This window comes from Chrysemys picta, chromosome 24 (genome assembly GCF_011386835.1).
Source record: "Chrysemys picta bellii isolate R12L10 chromosome 24, ASM1138683v2, whole genome shotgun sequence".
Classification (NCBI taxonomy): domain Eukaryota; kingdom Metazoa; phylum Chordata; order Testudines; family Emydidae; genus Chrysemys; species Chrysemys picta.
This window is the reverse complement of record NC_088814.1, coordinates 12,103,325-12,122,810: the sequence shown is the minus strand read 5'-3', so window position 1 is coordinate 12,122,810 and position 19,486 is coordinate 12,103,325. Positions and strand designations below refer to the sequence as shown.

The following is a 19,486-nucleotide window of genomic DNA, read 5'->3' as shown; positions in this document are numbered from 1 at the left end:
CACAGTCTACAGGCCATGATCCTCTGATCCAACTGAGGGTTACCAAAAGAAATTACACCATCTGCTCAAGAAACTCCCTAAAGAAGCACAGGAACAAATCTACACTGACACTCCCCTAGAGCCCCGACCAGGGGTATTCTACCTGCTATCCAAAATGCATAAACCTGGGAATCCTGGACGCCACATCATCTCAGGCATTGACACCCTGACAGCAGGATTGTCTGGCTATGTAGACTCTCTCCTCAAGCCCTACGCTACCAGCACTCCTAGCTATCTTTGAGACACCACTGACTTCCTGAGGAAACTACAATCCATTGGTGATCTTCCAGAAAACACCATCCTGGCCACTATGGATGTAGAAGCTTTCTCCACCAACATTCCACACAAAGATGGACTACAAGCCATCAGGAACAGTATCCCCGATAATGTCATGGCAAACCTGGTGGCTGAATTTAGTGACTTTGTCCTCACCCACAACTATTTCACATTTGGGGACAATGTATATCTTCAAGTCAGCGGCACTGCTATGGGTACCCGCATGGCCCCACAGTATGCCAACATTTTTATGGCTGACTTAGAACAACGCTTCCTCAGCTCTCGTCCCCTAACACCCCTACTCTACTTGCGCTACATTGATGACATCTTCATCATCTGGACCCATGGAAAGAAGCCCTCAAGGAATTCCACCATGATTTTAACAATTTCCATCCCACCATCAACCTCAGCCTAGACCAATCCACACAAATGGTCCATTTCCTTGACACTACTGTGCTAATAAGCGATGGTCACATAAACACCATCCTATACCAGAAACCTACTGACCGCTATACTTACCTACATGACTCCAGCTTTCATCCAGGACACACCACACGATCCATTGTCTACAGCCAAGCTCTAAGATACAACCACATTTGCTCCAATCCCTCAGACAGGAGACAAACACCTACAAGATCTCTATCAAGTGTTCTTAAAACTACAATACCCACCTGCTGAAGTGAAAAAACAGATTGACAGAGCCAGCAGAGTACCCAGAAGTCACCTACTACAGGACAGGCCCAACAAAGAAAATAACAGAACGCCACTAACCGTCACCTTCAGCCCCCAACTAAAACCTCTCCAACACATCATTGAAGATCTACAACCTATCCTGAAAGATGATCCCTCACTCCCAGAGATCTTGGGAGACAGACCTGTCCTCACTTACAGACAGCCCCCCAACCTGAAGCAAATACTCACCAGCAACCACACACCACACCACAAAAACACTAACCCAGGAACCAAACCCTGCAACAAACCCCGTTGCCAACTTTGTCCACATATCTATTCAAGTGACACCATCATAGGACTTAATCACATCAGCCACGCCATCAGGGGCTCGTTCATCTGCACATTTACCAATGTGATATATGCCATCATGTGCCAGCAATGCCCCTCTGCCACGTACATTGGCCAAACCGGACTGTCCCTACACAAAAGAATAAATGGACACAAATCTGACATCAGGAATCATAACATTCAAAAACCAGTAGGAGAACACGTGAACCCCTCTGGTCACTCAATAACAGACTTAAAGGTGACAATTTTGCAACAAAAAAGCTTCAAAAACAGACTCCAAGGAGAGAATGATGAACTTGAATTAATATACAAACTACATACCAACAATTTAGGCTTAAACAGAGACTGGGAATGGCTGAGTCATTACACACATTGAATCTATTTCCCCATGTTAAGTATCCTCACACCTTCTTGTCAAACTGTCTGAAATGGGCTATCTGGATTATCACTACACAAGTTTTTTCTCCTGCTGATAACAGCTCATCTTAATTAATTAGCCTCGTAGAGTTGGTAGGGCAACTCCCACCTGTTCATGTTCTCTGTATGTATATATATCTCCTCACTATATGTTCCATTCTATGCAACCGATGAAGTGGGCTGTAGCCCACAAAAGCTTATGCTCAAATAAATTTGTTAGTCTCTAAGGTGCCACAAGAACTCCTGTTCTTTTTTCATAGAATCATAAAATATCAGGGTTGGAAGGGACCTCAGTTGGTCATCAAGTCCAACCCCCTGCACAAAGCAGGACCAATCCAAAATCAAATCATCCCAGCCAGGACTTTGTCGATCACCAAGGACAGGCTGAGACCCCCACTTGGTTCCATATAGCCCCCCAAACAGGCCTCTGGCTTTGGGCCTCTTCTCCCCTGGGGCAGGGTGCAGATAGGGGCCTAGAAGTGAGAGTCCCAAATCCCTCGCTAGGCCCCCATCCCATCCCCAGAGCCCGGGAATCTGTCCCAAGGGCCTGGGGCCCTAAGAAAATCGCTCCAGCAGCACCTGCCCTCTCACCTGTTTGTCCCGGCTTGTAGACGGCCTTGTCCGTCTGCACAAAGGTCCCGGGCTGCAGCGCCCGCAGCAGCACTTTCTTCCGTTCAGAGAACTGCAGGGCATCTCCCCGGATCGAGACGTGCAGCTCTGCCACTTCCTGTTGCCCCCTGGACAGTGCTGGAACCTGCACACGGGAAACCCCAGCAAGGCCACAGCGGCCAGTAACCAGCCGATCGTGGTGCAGATCCGCTATCATATGGGGGGGCAGTGGTGTTTGTGAGTCCCTGTTCCAGCCCCCCCAAAACACAGGAACCACCCTCCCCAGCCTGGGGGCCCTGAATGGGAGAGAGCATGAACCTGGGGCGTTCGATGGAGTTGGAAGCCAGGGTGCTCTCTGTACCCCCCACCCCATCCCCGCTCCCTCCTGCCTGTCGCTGCTGAGAGATGGGCTCGAGTTCTGTGGCTACAGCTGCTCATTGAGTGACCAGCTCCATGCCCATGGCCAGTCCCCTGAGCCCTGCTGTGCCCGGGGCCTGAGGCTGGGCTGGGGCTGCAGACCCGGGGCTGACGGGCTCCGGGCCCATAGCCAGCGCCCGGGGCCGTGCCAATGGCTGCGGGCGGGGGCTCACCTGGAAGCGCACGTTCTCGTGCAGACGGGGCTCCTGGACCTCTCTCTCCAGCAGGGTGATAGCGCTGAGCTCATCCCCCCTCTCCAGCCGGACGCTCACCTGGACGGTCTCGTTGAGGTTGCTGAGATGAACTGACACCGTCCCCGTGTGCGGGTGGTAGAGCTCGGCTGGGCTCACCACCACATAGTGCCTGAGGAGGGGAAAGCACCAGGGGCAGTGGGGAAGGGGGATGGGAGGGGACAGCCCAGAGCCTCCCCCAAGACCAGGGGTGACTCCCGCTTTCTGAGTGTCCCTCCTTCTTGGGCCAAAGCTGGGTTGACGGTGCTGGAGGCTGATTCGTTTCTCTAACCACAGGGCAGGGGCAGGGCAAGGCCCCTCCTCTACATCCCCCACCCCAGCCTGCCTCCCGCAGAGCTGGAGGGGTCCCGGGGGCGCACAGAGGGGCTCAGTCCCCCTCCATCTCCGGCCTCTCAGGTGCTCGGTCTGCCCAGAAGGGGGCAGCTAGTGGCGCTGAGAGTGAGCAGAGACCCCTGTGCACGGCGGGGGGAGGCTGGTTAGTCTGGGTCTGTACTGAGCACCTGAGCCCTTTGCAGCCAATTACTAGCTTAGATACAGCCCCACCCCCACCCCTAGACCAATCTGCACCCCGGGGCCTCCACGGGCTCTCGCAGGAACCCTTCAGCTTTTGCACCTTTGGGGCACTGTCCTGTTTTGGCTAAGACGTTCGTTTAACGCACTGGGTTCATCAGTAATTACTGTTCTATTTCACTGGTGCCTAGAGGCCTACCCCAGCAGGGCCCCCTGCACTGGGGCTGGACAGACTCACAGGCAGAGACAGGCTGCAGTCCGAGGAGGTGACAGGATGACGGGAGCAGGCGGCCACAGAGGATCATCACCCCATGGTACAGGGGAGCTGAGGCTCAGAGTGTCGGTGTCTGGCCGGGGGCGCACAGGGCATCTGTGGCAGAGCTGGGCACTGAACCCAGCTCTCCTGCCCCCCAAGCCACTGCCTTAACCAGAGCCACCCTCCCCCGCCACTGGGAGGGGCAGCACCAGGAGGGCCCAGGAGGGACCCAGCATCAGGGACTGAGCTCCCAGGGGAGAACGGACCTGTCCCATCAGTTTCGGATTGAGCAGCCCCCTCATCGGTGCCTTCGGCTGCTTCCAACCCCCCTGCACCGCCCACCATGCGGACAGACAGACAGACACGGACAGGGCTTACGGCTCTGCAGATGTCCCAGCTGTGAGGTGCAGGAGGAGCAGCAGGCAGGACGGGGTTACCGGGGCCCCCATTCCTGGGGTGCAGGCAGATGGGCAGGCACAAGGGGACACACACACGTCACCCCCCCGGGTCCTTCTTCCTCCCTCTCCCCCCCACTCTGTGCTGGAGACCAGCCTGCTCTGCCCTGATATACACTCTGGAGCCGGAGCTTCGCTTTGATCCGGGGTAAACAAGGGACGTGTCAGGTCTCTGGCTGGGGCTGGGGACGCAGCCAGGACAATATTTACCCACCACTCCCAGCTGCTGGATTCGAGGCTCTGACAGGTTGTTGCAGCTTGAGTCAGAGGATGCTGCCTGGCAAAGGCTCAGGTGGGCCAGGAGGCCCCTTGCATTGGTTACACGGGAGGGGGTGGGACCCCTCTGGGGGTCGGTGTTGGTGCAGTAGCCGGGATGCTGGGAAAGCCCTGGCAGGAGCAGGGGGGAGGAGCTTGCTGAGAAATGAGTTCGTTAAAGTTGGTTCTGGCAGCGACCCCACTACTGCAATGCAAATGAGAAGAACGTTGGGGTTGCTGAGCATGTCTCATGAAAACCCCATTCACGATCGCTTCTATCGTTCCCACACTGGGACTGCCGGGGATGAACTTTCCATGCTCAGGCTCTGCCTTGGGTTGAATTTTTTTTGTAAACTTTCACCAAAAACAAGTCGAGCCATTTCTGAGAACACGGTTAGCATTAACACAGGTAGTTTTTTAAAGGGCAATCCATTTTTCTGAGCATTTCGTTGAGGCGTTCTAGCGCCTCCGTGCCTCAGAGCCTGGAATTGAAATTTGGCAGGGGGATTGTGCTACGGGAAGAGAAGTTTTTTCCCTGTTGCCATGAAAATCTATGTTGATATGGCTAGATTATAAAGTACAGAACATTGCCGTTTGCACATGATTAGTAGAGTGTCTCAGACTTGTTTCCGAGTCACTAACAAATTGGTAGAAAATGATCTTCAGTGATTATGGATCCCTGTCCTAACCGATACAGCACAAGATGAGGGGTTAGCAGTTAGCTGTGTCTGGGGCAGATCGCCAAATCCCACCAAGGAACAGGATGAGAAGCTCCTTATGCAGCTCTTTATAGAATGTAGGAAAAAAGCTGTGTGATCCTGGGGGATTTCAATGTGAGTGACACATGCTGGTGGTGTGATGCTGCTAATACTAAAATGTCCTTGGAATTTCTTCATATTAAAGATGACAATTTCCTAACTCAAAAAGTGTTGCATCCAGCATAGGAGTATTGTACATTAGCCCTCGTCTTGGATGATAAAGAGAAACTGATCACAGCACTAAAAATGAACGGTAGCCTAGGTACAAGTGATCCTGACAACCACATTTATAATGTGCAAACAGAATAGTGTCCAGACCAGAAATATTTCTACTTGGTGCTGTGAAAGGGCCAATTTCACAATGCGGATAACAATTATGAGCCAAAGTAGCTGGGAGGAAGAATTTAATCAGAAAAATGTGACTGATAATTGGAAATTGTTTAAAAACACTTCAGTAGATGCCCCCAAAGCCAAACTCAAGGAAGGGGACCATAGGGGTTAAAAAAAACTGACCTGGCTTAGAAGGCACATGAAAGCAACTATAAAATATTTTTTTAAATGATGTATATCAAAGGGGAGAAGGGAGAAGCTGACAGTAATAAATATAAATCAGAAACTAGGAACTGTAGAAAATTGATAAGGAAAGGAAGGGGATAGAAGAAGAAATATATGGCCAGCAGAGTTAAGGACAATAATATACTTTAAAAACTGGTTCTTAAGAACAATTTGAATGCTGTTGCCTGAAAGGGGGAAAAGGTAACTCAGAATAAATCGGGTGTGGTAGAGGGAAAGAAAATGGATACCCCTTTTTCTCAGAAGTGCAGATACGACCCACTCTGGTATCTAATCACCCAGTGGACCAATACCCCAGGTATGGTGCGGTGTATGATGAAGAGGAGGTGGGTAAGTCAGGTGAAAGCAAAGAGATGTGTGTTAGGGATAAGAATACAACTGATAGGGAAGGGGGGAAAACCACAAATGCAGACCAGTATTACAACCAATAACAATAGTGACAGTGACTTCCAATGGGGCATAAAGCCCCGACCCAGGTAAATTCCTCCCTTGGCCAAGTGCCCTGTAACAGAGATTGATTTCTTCCTCCCTCCCCTAGTGCTGAATTATGTGCGGTGCTGGTGCTCAGGGCCTCAACTCTCGGGCCAGTGGAAAGCCGTCAAGGAGGAACTCTGAGGAGCCCAGCGGATGGATGGTGATCTCTGTGGAAGAGACGCCTTCCGGAGATGGAACAGCAGGATAAGGAAGGTGTTGAATGTCGTCTCCAGTGTCTTTGGGTAGGTGTCACTCTCGTCCACATGGTCGGGACCACGATGAGACCCGCACCGCACCGCGCACTGGCTGCCGCTCAGATGGACAGCCCCGCACCCACGCTGGGGTCTGTCTTTTATAGATGTTAAAATTGAACTGCTCCAAATAGCAACGCCAAGCAAGTCTGAGGTGATAGAACATTCAGGGATTTGGGCGGGAAAACAGATGGAATGTCTGGAGCCCAAAGGCGGGAAAATCCAGTCCTGACCAGTTGGGGCTAGCTTAGAGTCAGTGCCCCTGAGGTAAACAAGGATGGCGTTCCAAAGTCACGTCACAGACTCCATTTTGTATTTCTTTTTTCAATTATCCCATCATAATCCCCTCCTTAGTAATTGTGCACAGTGTTAACAGCACAGTTACCATATATAATGTATTATACTTTGAACAAGCAAAGTGCAAACATGTTACAACTAAAATAAGAACCATAATAGCAGCCACATATTAACAGGTCATACTATAGCATTTAAATCAGATAACGTAAACATTGTATTACTTGATCTCCTTTTTGATTTCTTGAGCCTAAATACACACACAGATAAGATAACCACATATATAATAATTACAAGTTGGATAATCAAAACCACCGCAATGGGATGAAGCATTAAAACCCAGGCAGCTCGCATATCCCCTGTAGTGGAGCTAAATATATCTTCCCACCAGTGCATACGAGTTGTTTCATCCTTGATTTTCTTTAACACCCGCTTTATACTAGCAACTGCATGATGAACTGTGATTAGAGTTTTTAAAACCTCTGTTTGTAAATTGTTAACATAATAGGTTAGCTGCTTATGGTGAAGAAGCCTTTTAATAGCCTCCAGCTCTGCTCCAATATGTATTGGCTCAAGGTAATCATATATTTTATAGTTCGTATGTCTTCTGTTTCTATGTCATGTAGGGTGATTTGGATATCAAATCCTACTATGCTGTAAATTTGACACAGACATATGTTGGCCGTAAAATTGTTTTTAATTTTATAAAACTTATTAACTATGAACATTGGTCAGAGGCTTCTAATGCAAAGACAATGTCTGTCCACTTCTAGCACTGCAGAATGATTGTCTAAGGAATGATGGTGTAGTTCATAATTGCAGATGCCTGGTTTAGTATTTAAACATACATGTGATTCTTCTAACACACCTGTAGTACACGTGTACCCCAATCCTTTCTGTTCTTCACACACATGGAGATTAATCACTTTGTACTCCTTACCCCTAAGATGAATCCATTTACTTGTTTCCAAGGGTACCAATAAGGACGTAATTGCAAAGAGACTCATCTATAATTGGATAGATGTCTTCCTGGGTGGCTGCCTTTAGGGTCAGGACAATGATGGTATGGTTATGGGGGAAATAGGTGAAGTTATCTAGCTTCCACCATTGATGATGTGTTCTTTCAAAGTCTGTTGAGTTGGTCCATAGAATTCTTTTAAGTTCTAAAGGCAGATTGCCACTGAAACCATCTCTTATGATTGATTTGGCAATATCCAGGAGTCACTGCTGGGCCTCTGACAGATTTGACTGTAGAATTCCTAAGGCTCCTAATACTCTGAGATGGTCCAGCTCTTGTACTTTGAGACAGTATGGTAATATATTTACAATGTCAAATTCTGTTTTGCCGAGCTCTAGTAGGGCTGAAGACAGTGGTTCAGATAGTGTCAAAACATCATGGCCCAATTCCCCAATTCTTTTGGCCGATAGATTTTGGTCTATTGTATTTAAAACTCCAAGTCCAGCTCCTACGTCATCCAGGACTTTTGCCACTAAATCACGTTTACGCCTTTGATATGTAGAGGTGGTCAAGATACCTTTAAGCCAGGCATTCCATCCTCTGAGAAGTGGAATGACGTATGGAGCACAAGTATTATGCATTGGGATGACGGAAATTTGCACAGGCATGATTATACATTTAAGGACAAACTGGGGATCAATCATGATGATTCTTGTGACATCCTTCTTCATTACAAATGGTACCACATAACTTATTCTTGGTGGTGGAGAGACAGTAATCTTAAAGTGGTCAACCAGTTCAAAAGGACCTTACACTGTCCATTTCCCAGAGTCTGAGATGTTGATTCCTATAGTTAATTGCCCGGTACAAGTGACATTGTGTATAAGAATGGAATTATCCAAAAGACAAAATTTAGACGAAACATAATGGCTCAACGAAGTGGAACACTGATTATAGCAAGGATGACATGATAAATTCATAATGTGGTACTGATTATCCAGAGTATATACATACAGTTTGACAATGGAGGTGCGAGGATTGTGATGGTGACGAATGGCTGACATACTGAAATTCCCAGGCGACAGATACGGTGGTACAGAGATCTTCATCTTAACACATTTAAAAGAGTCCCAGTCTTTGAGATCCTGTGAACATCCAAGAAATGGTGAGGGGTCTAACATCCAGCTGCATCCAGTGGATAATTTCTTTATGTACTTTAGTTGCCCAGTGGGGTTAAAACTTGGATCATGTTCCCGATTGTCATGTAGCGTGAAGGATATTAGGTATTATTGCCTTTTTGTTCCTTAATAACCATATAACAATATCCTTCAAATACACAGGCGTATACCATAACCAATTCCAACATGACGTTGTGGAAGCAGAGAAAGAACTGACAGAAAGGAACTGCAATACATGACAGTTCGTTAGCAAGAGTCAAGCTAACTGTAACCCTGATAACGCAAGATTTATAGCGAGGATTGTGTGAGGCGGGTGAGAAAGAACTGTGTAAGAAGTCATTATGACCTGGTATAGATAAGGTGTAGAAGACCTTGTGTAGATAAGGTATAGAAAATATTGTATGTTGGCAAGAGTCAAAACAAGTGAAGAAATGAGATATCAAGATGGCCTATGTATAAACAAAATGCAACTGTCCCTCATTATTTCTGTAATGAAAGGTATAAATGCTTGCTGTAATTAGTTACCTGAGAGAGACCTGCTTAGCTCTCTCCCTCTGCGCAATTGTGAGAGTTAATAAAGCATCTGACTTGCTGTACCCAAACAAATAGTGAGAACTCTGTTTTTCTCCGACAACGTCTTCAGGGATAATCCAATATGCTGGAGTTAGAGGTATTTTAGTTGAAAATTCCGAGATCTCTACCTCTTCTGGACATTGGTACTAGCCCTCCAAATGACCGTACTTTAGGTGGAACCTTCCTGGTACTCTGCACCCACATGGCCATGTTCTTTAGTTTTCCTCACCTGTAAGAAGATGACATGACATTATTAGTTCAGTTATTTATGTGGCTTTCCATCATTCTTTGGCATACTAGCAGTAGGATGACCCTTCCATGGCTTCACTTGGGAGCTGTGGAACTACTTTTGGATCTTTTTCTTTCCAGATCTTAATTCCAAAATATAGGTTGATGGACTGGCCTTGTTGATTATAGTCACTGGTCCCACCCATCTGGGACTCAGTGTATGATTTTTGTCCAAATAATATTTGAACAGGACTTGGTTTCCCACATCCTATTCAATGTGTCTTAAATTGTTGTTCAGTCTTTGGTCCACTTTCCTGATGTTACTTTTGAGATTGCTAGCTACAGTTTTTTTAACTTCTGTGGTGGTATTGAGCATAATCTTTATGTGCCGGTGAGTGACGACTCTTGGTTGGTATTTGTTGGGTGGCACCGCTCCTGGAATCCACCATTGTTCGGGTGTCAGCATAGGTCGTCCAAATAGTGCTTCAAAGGGGGTGAACGCATGAGTACTAATGGTGGACCTAATGGCCATCAATATCAGTGGCAATTGTTGGTCCTAATTTTTGCCCATGGAATCGATCACCTTTCTGAGGGCTGTTTTTATGGTACGGTTCGAGCATTCCACCAGCCCGGAGGCTTGGGGGTGACCTGCAATGTGGAACCTCTGGTGTATTCCCAAAGCGATACATAATTGTCTTGTGACCTCGCCAGTAAAATGGGTACCCTGGTCCGAATCTGTAATTCTGGGCAGCCCAAATCAACTAAAAGCATTCTCTAGGAGCACCTTCGCCATAGTGGTTGCTGTGCAATTTCTCGTGGGATATCCTTCAATCCATTTTGAGAAACAATCTATCGAGACAAGACAATATGCATTCCCATGTCCACTCCAGGGCAGGGGACCAATGTAGTCTATTTGAACCCTAATCCAGGGTCCATCCACAGGTTGGTGCAACAATGGTCCTTTTCGGATTTGGGTATCAGGGTTGTTATAAGCGCAGCGCAGACAATTATTGATAAAGTGCTCGGTATCCGAAGAAATGGGAGGCCACCATCCCACTGTAGCCAATCCCTGTAGTGTCTTTTGTTAACCCAAGTATCCTTGTCCATGGGCTAGTTGTACTAGCTCCTTTCTTAAAATAGTAGGAACCACTAGTATTGGTATCGGGTCCTCATTGGTGTTATCAGGTTGATCAGATTTTTCCTTTGCAGACATTACCAACCTTGATGCATGCTTGGATATTCGGTGTGTTTAGCATTTGCCTTCCTTCAGTAACTTTGCAATTTCAGCATCCTGCCCTTGAAGATAGACTATGTCATGGTGATCTGTACAATCAACTGGTCTGACTGCACTGATGGTGTGATTCACTTTATTCCAAGTTGTTTCTGGCCCAAGAAGAGCAGCTTGTTTAGCTAGCTGATCCACTCTACTATATAACAGTGAAAATTCAGCTTGATTCTGATGATGGGCCCTCCTTGCTTCCACTAAGGACCATGCATGGAGAAGGCATCCCGCGTAAGCTACAGGGTGATTATCTGCTGATAACGTATTTCTCCGCTTCCATACTGTCATCCAGTCAAGCAATGCTCGCATTATCCAGTCTGAATCGGTGCAAACCGTGATGTTTGTATTGGTGTTGGCATTTTCTAGTGCAACAATGACAGCTATTACTTCTGCTGCTTGGGCTGAGTTATGTGGAACTGTGCCCTGGTAGACTTTATCAGAAATTACATGAAGTGCCACATATCCGAAGAATAATCTGAATGCTAACAATGGTACTGGTCCATTACTAGATGAAATGGTAGAATTATCAATAATAATGCAGACAAGGGCACTGGACAGGGGTGCTAGGGGGCCATGGCCCCATCATTTTAAAAAGCGGCAGGGCTATTTCCTCTCACTTTTTACTGTAAGGTCAAGCAATGGGTGCAAGGGGGCAGAGAGGAGGGAATGGGGGCGGGCTCTTGGGGGGAAGAGGTGATGTGGGGATGGGGGCTCGTGTGGAATGGATGATGAAAAGGGGGGCCATGGCTCGGGCACCAGTGGCACCCCACTTTTTGGGAGCGTCTGCTGCTCCTGAATGCTGAAAAGGCAAAAGGGTTCAATAAATATTTGTGTTCTGCATTTGGGAAAAAACAGATGAAGTTGTCATGTCATATGAAGAGGAGAACACTCATTCCATTCCACTAGTATCTGGGGAGAATGTTAAACAGCAGCTACCAAAGTGAGACATTTTAAAATCAGCAGCTCCAGATAACTTATATCCAAGAGTTTTAAAAGGGTTGGCTGAGGAGCTCATTGGACCATTAGTGGTGATTCTCAGTAAGTCTTGAACACTGGGGAAGTTCCAGACAACTGGGAGAAAGCTAATGTTGTGCTAATACTTTAAATGTTAAATGGGATGACCTGGGTAATTAGAGGCCTGTCAGTCTGACATGGATCCCTGGCACAATAATGGAGTGGTTGATACGGGACTTGGTTAATAAAGAATTAGAAGAGAGTCATATGATTAATACCAATTAGCATGGGCTTATGGAAAACAGATCCTGTCAAACTAATTTGATATCTTTTTTTGATGAGATTATAAGTTTCATAGATAAAGGTAATAGTGTTGATGTACTATACTGAGATTTCTGTAAGATGTTTGACTTGATACTGCACAACATTTTGATTAAAAAACTGGAACATTATATAAAATTAACATGGCACGCATTAAATGGATTAAAAACTGGCTTACTGATAGGTCTCAAAATATAATTGTAAATGGGGAACCATGATTGATCGGAGGAGTTTCCAGGGGGTCATGTAAGGATCATTTTTTTGTCCTATGATATTTCACATTTTTATCAAGGATGTGGAAGAAAACCTAAAATCATCAGTGATGAAGCCTGCAGACAACACAAACATTGGGGGAGTGGTAAACAACGAAGAGGACAAATTACTGATAAATTTGGTAAGCTGGGCGCAAGCAAACAATATGTGTTCCAATGTGGCTAAATGTAAATGTACACACCTGGGAACAAAGACCGTCGACCATACTTACAGGATGGGTGACTCTGAAAAAGGGTTTGGGGCAGTGCTGGATAATCAGCTGAACATGACCTTCCAATGTGATGCTGTGGCCCAAAGGGTTAATGTGATCCTTGGATGCATAAACAGGGGAATCTGGAGTAGGAGCAGAGAGGTGATTTTATCTCTGTACAGTATTTGGCACTAGTGCGACCACTGCTGGAATCCTGTGACCAGTTTCAACTTTCAAGAAGGATGTGGATAAATTGGAGAGGGTTCAAAGAAGAGCCACGAGAATGACTAATGGATTAGAAACATGCGTTATAGTGATATCCTCAAGTGCTGAACTTATTTACCTTACCACAGAGATGGCTAATTAGTCTATAAGTACCTACATGGGAAACAAATATTTGATAACAGACTGTTCAATTTAGCAGAGAAAGGCATAATACAATCCAGTGGGTGGAAGTTGAAGCTAGACAAATTGAGACTGGAAATATAGTGTATATTTTCAACAGGGAGGGTAGTTAACCAGTAGAACAATTTCCCAAGTGTTGTGATGAATTCTCCATCACTGGCAATTTTGAAATCAAGGTTGCATGGTTTCCTTTAAGTTCTGCTCCAGGAATCTATGGCCTTGTCTACACTACGAGAGTAGTTCGATTTTACTTGCATCGAATTTTTGGAATCGATATTGCAAAGTCGAACGTGTGTGTCCACACTAAGGACAGTAATTCGACTTTGTGAGTCCACACTAACGGTGAAAGCGTCGACATTCGAAGTGGTGCACTGTGGTCAGCTATCCCACAGTTCCCGCAGTCCCCTCTGCCCATTGGAATTCTGGGTGTAGCCGCAAAAGCCTTCTGGGTAACAAAATGTGTCCAGGGTGCTTTTGGGTAACTGTCGTCATCCGTCCATCACTCCCGCCCTCCCTCCCTGAAAGCGCCGGCGGGAAATCAGTTCGCGCACTTTTCCAGTCATTGACAGCGCGGACGCCACAGCACTGCGAGCATGGAGCACGCTGCGAACATCGCTGCAGTTGTGGCCGCTCTCAACGCCTCGCAGCTTATCATATAGCTTTCCCTGAGGCAGATACAGAAAAGTCAGGCGAGGAGGCTACGGCACCGCAGTGATGGCCTGAAGTCTGAGAGTAGCACAGACCTCTCAGAAAGCACGGGACCCAGCGCCGAGGACATCACGGTGGCAATGGGTCATGTTGATGCCGTGGAACGGCGATTCTGGGCACGGGAAACAAGCACTGAGTGGTGGGATCGCATAGTGCTGCAGGTCTGGGATGAATCCCAGTGGCTGCGAAACTTTCGCATGCGGAAGGGAACTTTCCTGGAACTTTGTGAGTTGCTGTCCCCTGCCCTGAAGCGCAATGACACCCGGTTGCGAGCTGCACTGACTGTCCAGAAGCGAGTGGCCATAGCCCTCTGGAAGCTTGCAACGCCAGACAGCTACCGGTCAGTCGCGAACCAATTTGGGGTGGGCAAATCTACCGTGGGGGTTGTTGTGATGCAAGTAGCGAAGGCAATCGTTGATGTACTGCTGCCAAAGGTAGTGACCCTGGGAAACGTGGAGGCGATCATAGATGGCTTCGCAGCGATGGGATTCCCAAACTGCGGTGGGGCCATAGATGGAACTCACATCCCTATCCTGGCACCGGACCACCAGGCCACCCAGTACATTAACCGAAAGGGCTACTTTTCCATGGTGCTGCAAGCACTGGTGGACCACAGGGGACGTTTTACTAACATCTACGTGGGATGGCCGGGCAAGGTTCATGACGCTCGTGTTTTCAGGAACTCTGGTCTGTTTAGACGGCTGCAGCAAGGTATTTACTTCCCGGACCACAAAATAACTGTTGGGGATGTGGAGATGCCTATAGTCATCCTCGGGGACCCAGCCTACCCGCTAATGCCCTGGCTCATGAAGCCCTATACTGGCGCCCTGGACACTGAAAAAGAACTCTTCAACTACCGGCTGAGCAAGTGCAGAATGGTGGTGGAGTGTGCTTTTGGCCGTCTCAAGGGGAGATGGAGAAGCTTACTGACTCGCTGTGATCTCAGCGAAACCAATCTCCCCATTGTTATAGCAGCTTGCTGTGTGCTCCACAATCTCTGTGAGAGCAAGGGGGAGACCTTTATGGCGGGGTGGGAGGTTAAGGAAAATAGCCTGGCTGCTGATTATGCACAGCCAGACAGCCGGGTGATTAGAAGAGACCAGTGGGAAGCGCTGTGCATCCGTGAGGCTTTGAAAGCAAAGTTCCTGAGTGAGCAGGGTAACCTGTCACTTTAAAGTTTGTGTACAGAGAAGCTGAACCTGCCCCCGTTTCTTTACCCAGTTAATGTTGACTATCCTATCCAGTTACATACCCCCTTCACCCCCCTTCCAACACACGTTTCGAAATAAAAATAGTTCTACTTTGTTAATGCACACCGTTTTCTTTAATACTGTTTTCGCGGGAATTTTTTAAAACTGGGACGCAGACTGTGGTGCGGAGCGGGTGTAGTGTAGTGACGCGAATGAAGCTTCTAAACTCAAGGATTGACAGGCTCCGCTGCGGTGGGATGGTTGTTTCAACGGAGCCTGTCACCCCTCCTGATCGGTACTGTGTGTATGGGGGGGCTATGTGACTTTGTGGCAGGGGGAGGACGTTTACAGATCCCCTGCTGCGTGGCTCTGTGATCCTGCATAAGGACCGCCGCTTAAGATCTGTAACTGCCCTCCCCCGCCACAAAGTCACAGAGCAACCCCCCCCCCAACATAACATGAAAACAACCTCCCAGACTAACCAGGGTAACTAGTCACTGCATCACTGCACTGTGTATGTGCCCTGCTGCTGTGCCTGCCCCCGACTATGTACCCTGCCAAAGGTGACTGTCCTGTCCAATTACCAACCCCCTTTCCCCTCCTCCTCCAAAAGAACATGATTGAAACAGTAGTTAACAGAAACGTATTTTTTATTATCAACTACACATGGAACTGGGAGGTTAAACTTGGACGGGGCCTTGTGTCAGGCGGGAAGGAAAGAACTTTTCAAATTTTGGGGAATGAGAGCCTTCTGCTACTAGAGCTCTCTGCAGGGGTGGAGTGAGAGTTAGCACGGACTCTGCCGCCTCTCCTTCTTTGCACTTTGGGTGAGGTGGGTATGGGACTTGGTGGCGGGGGAGGGCGGTTAGAGATGGACTGCAGCGGGGCTCTGTCCTCCTGCCTCCGTTCCTGCAGAACATCCACAAGGCGCCGGAGCGTGTCTGTTTGCTCCCTCAGTAGTCCAAGCAGCGTTTGAGTCGCCTGCTGGTCTTCCTGCCGCCACCTCTCCTCCCGATCCATGTTTGCTTGGTGCATTTGGGTCAAGTTCTCCCGCCACTGGGTCTGCTGTGCTGCCTGGGCTTGGGAACAGGCCATAAGCTTCGAGAACATGTCCTCCCGTGTCCTCTTCTTCCTACGCCTAATCTGCGCTAGCCTCTGGGAGTGTGATGCCAGGCTAGGTTGTGAGACAGTCGCAGATGGGGCTGTGGAAATGGGAAAAAGGGAGTGAATTCCTCAGAAAGATAAATGTAGTTGTGAACAAAGAACATAGTCTTTCTCTGTGAACAAGACCATGCACAGCACCTATCACATGCGCACTCAGCACAAGGTCGAATTCTCGGCCTTCGCATTCAGTGCCTGGGGTCTTGCACAGCACATTTGAGAAGCGGGGCAGCACAACAGAATTTCTGTTGCAGGCAGACATGGTAAGCCGTAGACTTGTGTCAGTCCCTGCTGCCAGCAATCCGGCAAGCGGGAACTCTGCTCCTGTCCCACCCCCTCGCGGCTGTCCCCGGGAACGATCCCTTTCGGCTGCCCCTCTCCCGCCTCCACTGCGTGGCTGCAAACCAGCGGTTACAGTTCTGTAAAGGAACGGGAAAGCAGTCCCAACACTAACATTCCCCTACCTAATTCAAAGCAGGTCACCATGAGCGACATCACCCTGATGAGGATCTCTGAGAGCGAGAGAGAGAGAATGCTCCGGGAAAGCCTCCAAAGACCAGGGCTGTATGCCGCCCTGCTGTGCAGAGCAATGATTCCCGAGTACTTGATAGTCTCGTGGCGCGGCAACGTGTCATACTTCGGAGGACCCAATAAGGCCGCTCTCCCCAGGAACCTCATGCAACGGCTTTCCAATTACCTCCAGGAGAGCTTCATCGAGATGTCCCAGGAGGATTACTGCTCTATCCCCGGACATATAGACCGCATTTTACTGTAGCTGCAGTAGCAGGGACTAAACAGTAGAGCGGCTTGGGCAGGACAATCACGGAAAACCGGACATTGCTAGATTTTTTTTCAAAACTTGCACTGCCCATGACTGAACCGTTAAGCGCCTAGGGCAAAGTAATCATGAACAACCCATTCTTTTAATTGTTAATATTCCTGTTCTGTTAAAAATAAATGTTTAGATGTTTACAACACTTACTGGCTGATCCTTCCCCAGATTCTGTGTCCGGGGTAACGGCTGGGGACGCTTGGTAGGGGATCTCTGTAAGGGTGATGAAGAGATCCTGGCTGTTGGGGAAATCAGCGTTGTGAGCGCTGCCGACTGCCTCGCCCTCCTCATCTCCTTCCTCATCTTCCCCGTCCCCTAACATGTCTGAGGAACCGGCCGTGGACACTATCCCATCCTCAGAGTCCACGGTCAGTGGTGGGGTAGTGGTGGCGGCCGCACCGAGGATGGAATGCAATGCCTCGTAGAAACGGGATGTCTGGGGATGGGATCCGGAGCGTCCGTTTGCCTCTTTGGTCTTCTGGTAGCCTTGTCTCAGCTCCTTGATTTTCATGCGGCACTGCGTTGCATCCCGGCTGTATCCTCTCTCTGACATGTCTTTAGAGATCTTCTCATAGATCTTTGCATTCCGTTTCTTGGAGTGCAGCTCAGAAAGCACGGACTCATCGCCCCACACAGCGATGAGATCCAAGACTTCCTGATCAGTCCATGCTGGGGCCCTCTTTCTATTCACAGACTGCACGGCCATCACTGCTGGAGAGCTCTGCATCATTGCCAGTGCTGCTGTGATCGCCACGATGTCCAGACAGGAAATGAGATTCAAACTGGCCAGACAGGAAAAGGAATTCAAATTCAAATTTTCCCGGGGCTTTTCCTGTGTGGCTGGTCAGAGCATCCGAGCTCGTACTGCTGTCCAGAGCGTCAACAGAGTGGTGCACTGTGGGATAGCTCCCGGAGCTATTAGCGTCGATTTCCATCCACACCTAGCCTAATTCGACATGGCTATGTCGAATTTAGCGCTACTCCCCTCGTCAGGGAGGAGTACAGAAGTCTAATTAAAGAGACCTCTATGTCGAACTAAATAGAATCGCAGTGTGGACGGGTGCAGGGTTAATTCGATGTAACGGTGCTAACTTCGACATAAATGCCTAGTGTAGACCAGGCCTATGAAGCTGAATCTTTGCTGCCACAGTCTCCGTACATTGCTTGTGTGCTGAGTATACTCCAGCCAGAGGCGCCGATGCCGTAGGTGCTTCAGCCATGGAGCACCCATGGAAAAAAATTAGGGGTGCTTAGCACCCACTGGCAGGCAGCTCCTCCTCCTCCCACTGCCTCCTGTCTGCCAGCAGCCACGCTGATCAACTGCTCCCCCTCTCTCACAACGTTTCCCACCCACCATGATCAGCTGTTCCACCGTGTGCGGGAGGAGCTGGGGGGAGGGGGAGGAGTGGGGACAAGATGTGCTTGGGGGAGGGGTGGAACTGGGTGGGAAGGGGCGGGGTGGGAGCTTGGGGCAGAGCAGGGGGTTGAGCACCCCCAGGGCCCAGAGGAAGCCGGAGCCTGTGGCTCCAGCCCTCGTCTTTTCCACCCACACTGAACATGCTGTACAGACCCACTGCCCTTCATCAGCACTGAGCCTGTTCCTAACCCCACAGACCCCCTGCTCTTCTACCGCACGGAGCCAGCCCCACAGACCCCCTGGATGGGACAGGGCACAGACAGAATAGCTCCTCCTATGGGTTCCCATCGAAATACACCTCGGCCGAGGGGAAGGCGCATTGTGCTTGGAGCCAACTTTCATTTTTCCACTGGCTCTTATTTACAAGTTGGGATGGAGAGAACAACGAGGGACATCTTCAAATCCCGACTGGCTGCCTTGCAGGAGGACAGGCTGTGTTCAAACACAAGCAATGGGCTGAGCACAGGGAGAGCTGATGCAGCTCTCTGGCCTGTGTTATGCAGGAGCTCAGTCGAGATCATTGGTTCCCAAACTGGGGGTCGTGACCCCTCAGGGGGTTGCACGGTTATTATGTTGGGGTCGCAAGCTGGCTGCCTCCACCCTCAAACCCCACTTCACCTCCAGCATTTCTAATAGTGTTAAATATAAAAAAAGGATTTGTAGTTTATAAGCAGGGGGTGGTGGCACACAGGTTTGCTGAGCGAAAGGGGTCCCCAATACAAAAGTGTGAGACCCACTGGTCCAGCTGATCTAATGGCCCCTCCTGGTCTTACAATCCACGGCTCTGGGCTGTAGGGCTGGGGTCTGTACAGAGGCAAGCAAGAAAATGTTTTTTTTCTTTAACCCCTCCCCCCAGCACTAGAAATTAAACCCCAAAACTCCATCCCAGGAGCATGAAGGTTGCAAAGTCTAGAAGTGAAAAGTTCAGCAATGCCAGAGGGCAGATTGCCTGTGTCATCCC

General features: G+C 48.7%; 2 protein-coding genes and 1 long non-coding RNA gene across 3 annotated transcripts in view; 1 reads left to right on the top strand and 2 right to left on the bottom strand.

Annotated features, from left to right (window-relative positions):
• Window positions 1-4,413, bottom strand: part of LOC101952926 (alpha-2-macroglobulin-like protein 1) — a 53,972-nt gene extending 49,559 nt beyond the window's left edge. The window contains exons 1-3 of the mRNA XM_065577458.1: window positions 4,174-4,413; window positions 2,952-3,141; window positions 2,344-2,506 (exon numbers count right to left, since the gene is read on the bottom strand). Of these exons, the coding sequence (XP_065433530.1) occupies window positions 2,344-2,506; window positions 2,952-3,141; window positions 4,174-4,244 (424 nt within the window). The 5' untranslated portion in view covers window positions 4,245-4,413. The remainder of the gene's footprint in view (window positions 1-2,343; window positions 2,507-2,951; window positions 3,142-4,173) is intronic.
• Window positions 3,624-9,597, top strand: LOC135977300 (uncharacterized). Its single transcript, XR_010594740.1, has 2 exons — window positions 3,624-3,853; window positions 6,375-9,597. It is a non-coding gene; the product is annotated as an uncharacterized LOC135977300 (long non-coding RNA).
• Window positions 9,598-15,841: 6,244 nt separating this feature from the next.
• Window positions 15,842-18,933, bottom strand: LOC135977298 (uncharacterized). Its single transcript, XM_065577465.1, has 2 exons — window positions 17,259-18,933; window positions 15,842-16,317 (listed from the first exon to the last, which is right to left on the bottom strand). Exons 1-2 carry the CDS (start codon window positions 17,836-17,838, stop codon window positions 15,842-15,844), a joined length of 1,056 nt encoding a protein of 351 aa, XP_065433537.1. The 5' UTR covers window positions 17,839-18,933.
• Window positions 18,934-19,486: the final 553 nt, after the last annotated feature.

What these genes read in the sequence shown, in the direction of transcription:
- LOC135977298 (XM_065577465.1), bottom strand. Translation starts at nt 17,838, where the DNA reads ATGATGCAGAGCTCTCCAGCAGTGATGGCCGTGCAGTCTGTGAATAGA. An exon ending in ATCTGGGGAAGGATCAGCCA is followed by an intron (nt 16,318 to 17,258) that starts GTAAGTGTTGTA and finishes CCATTTCCACAG; the next exon opens with CCCCATCTGCGACTGTCTCA.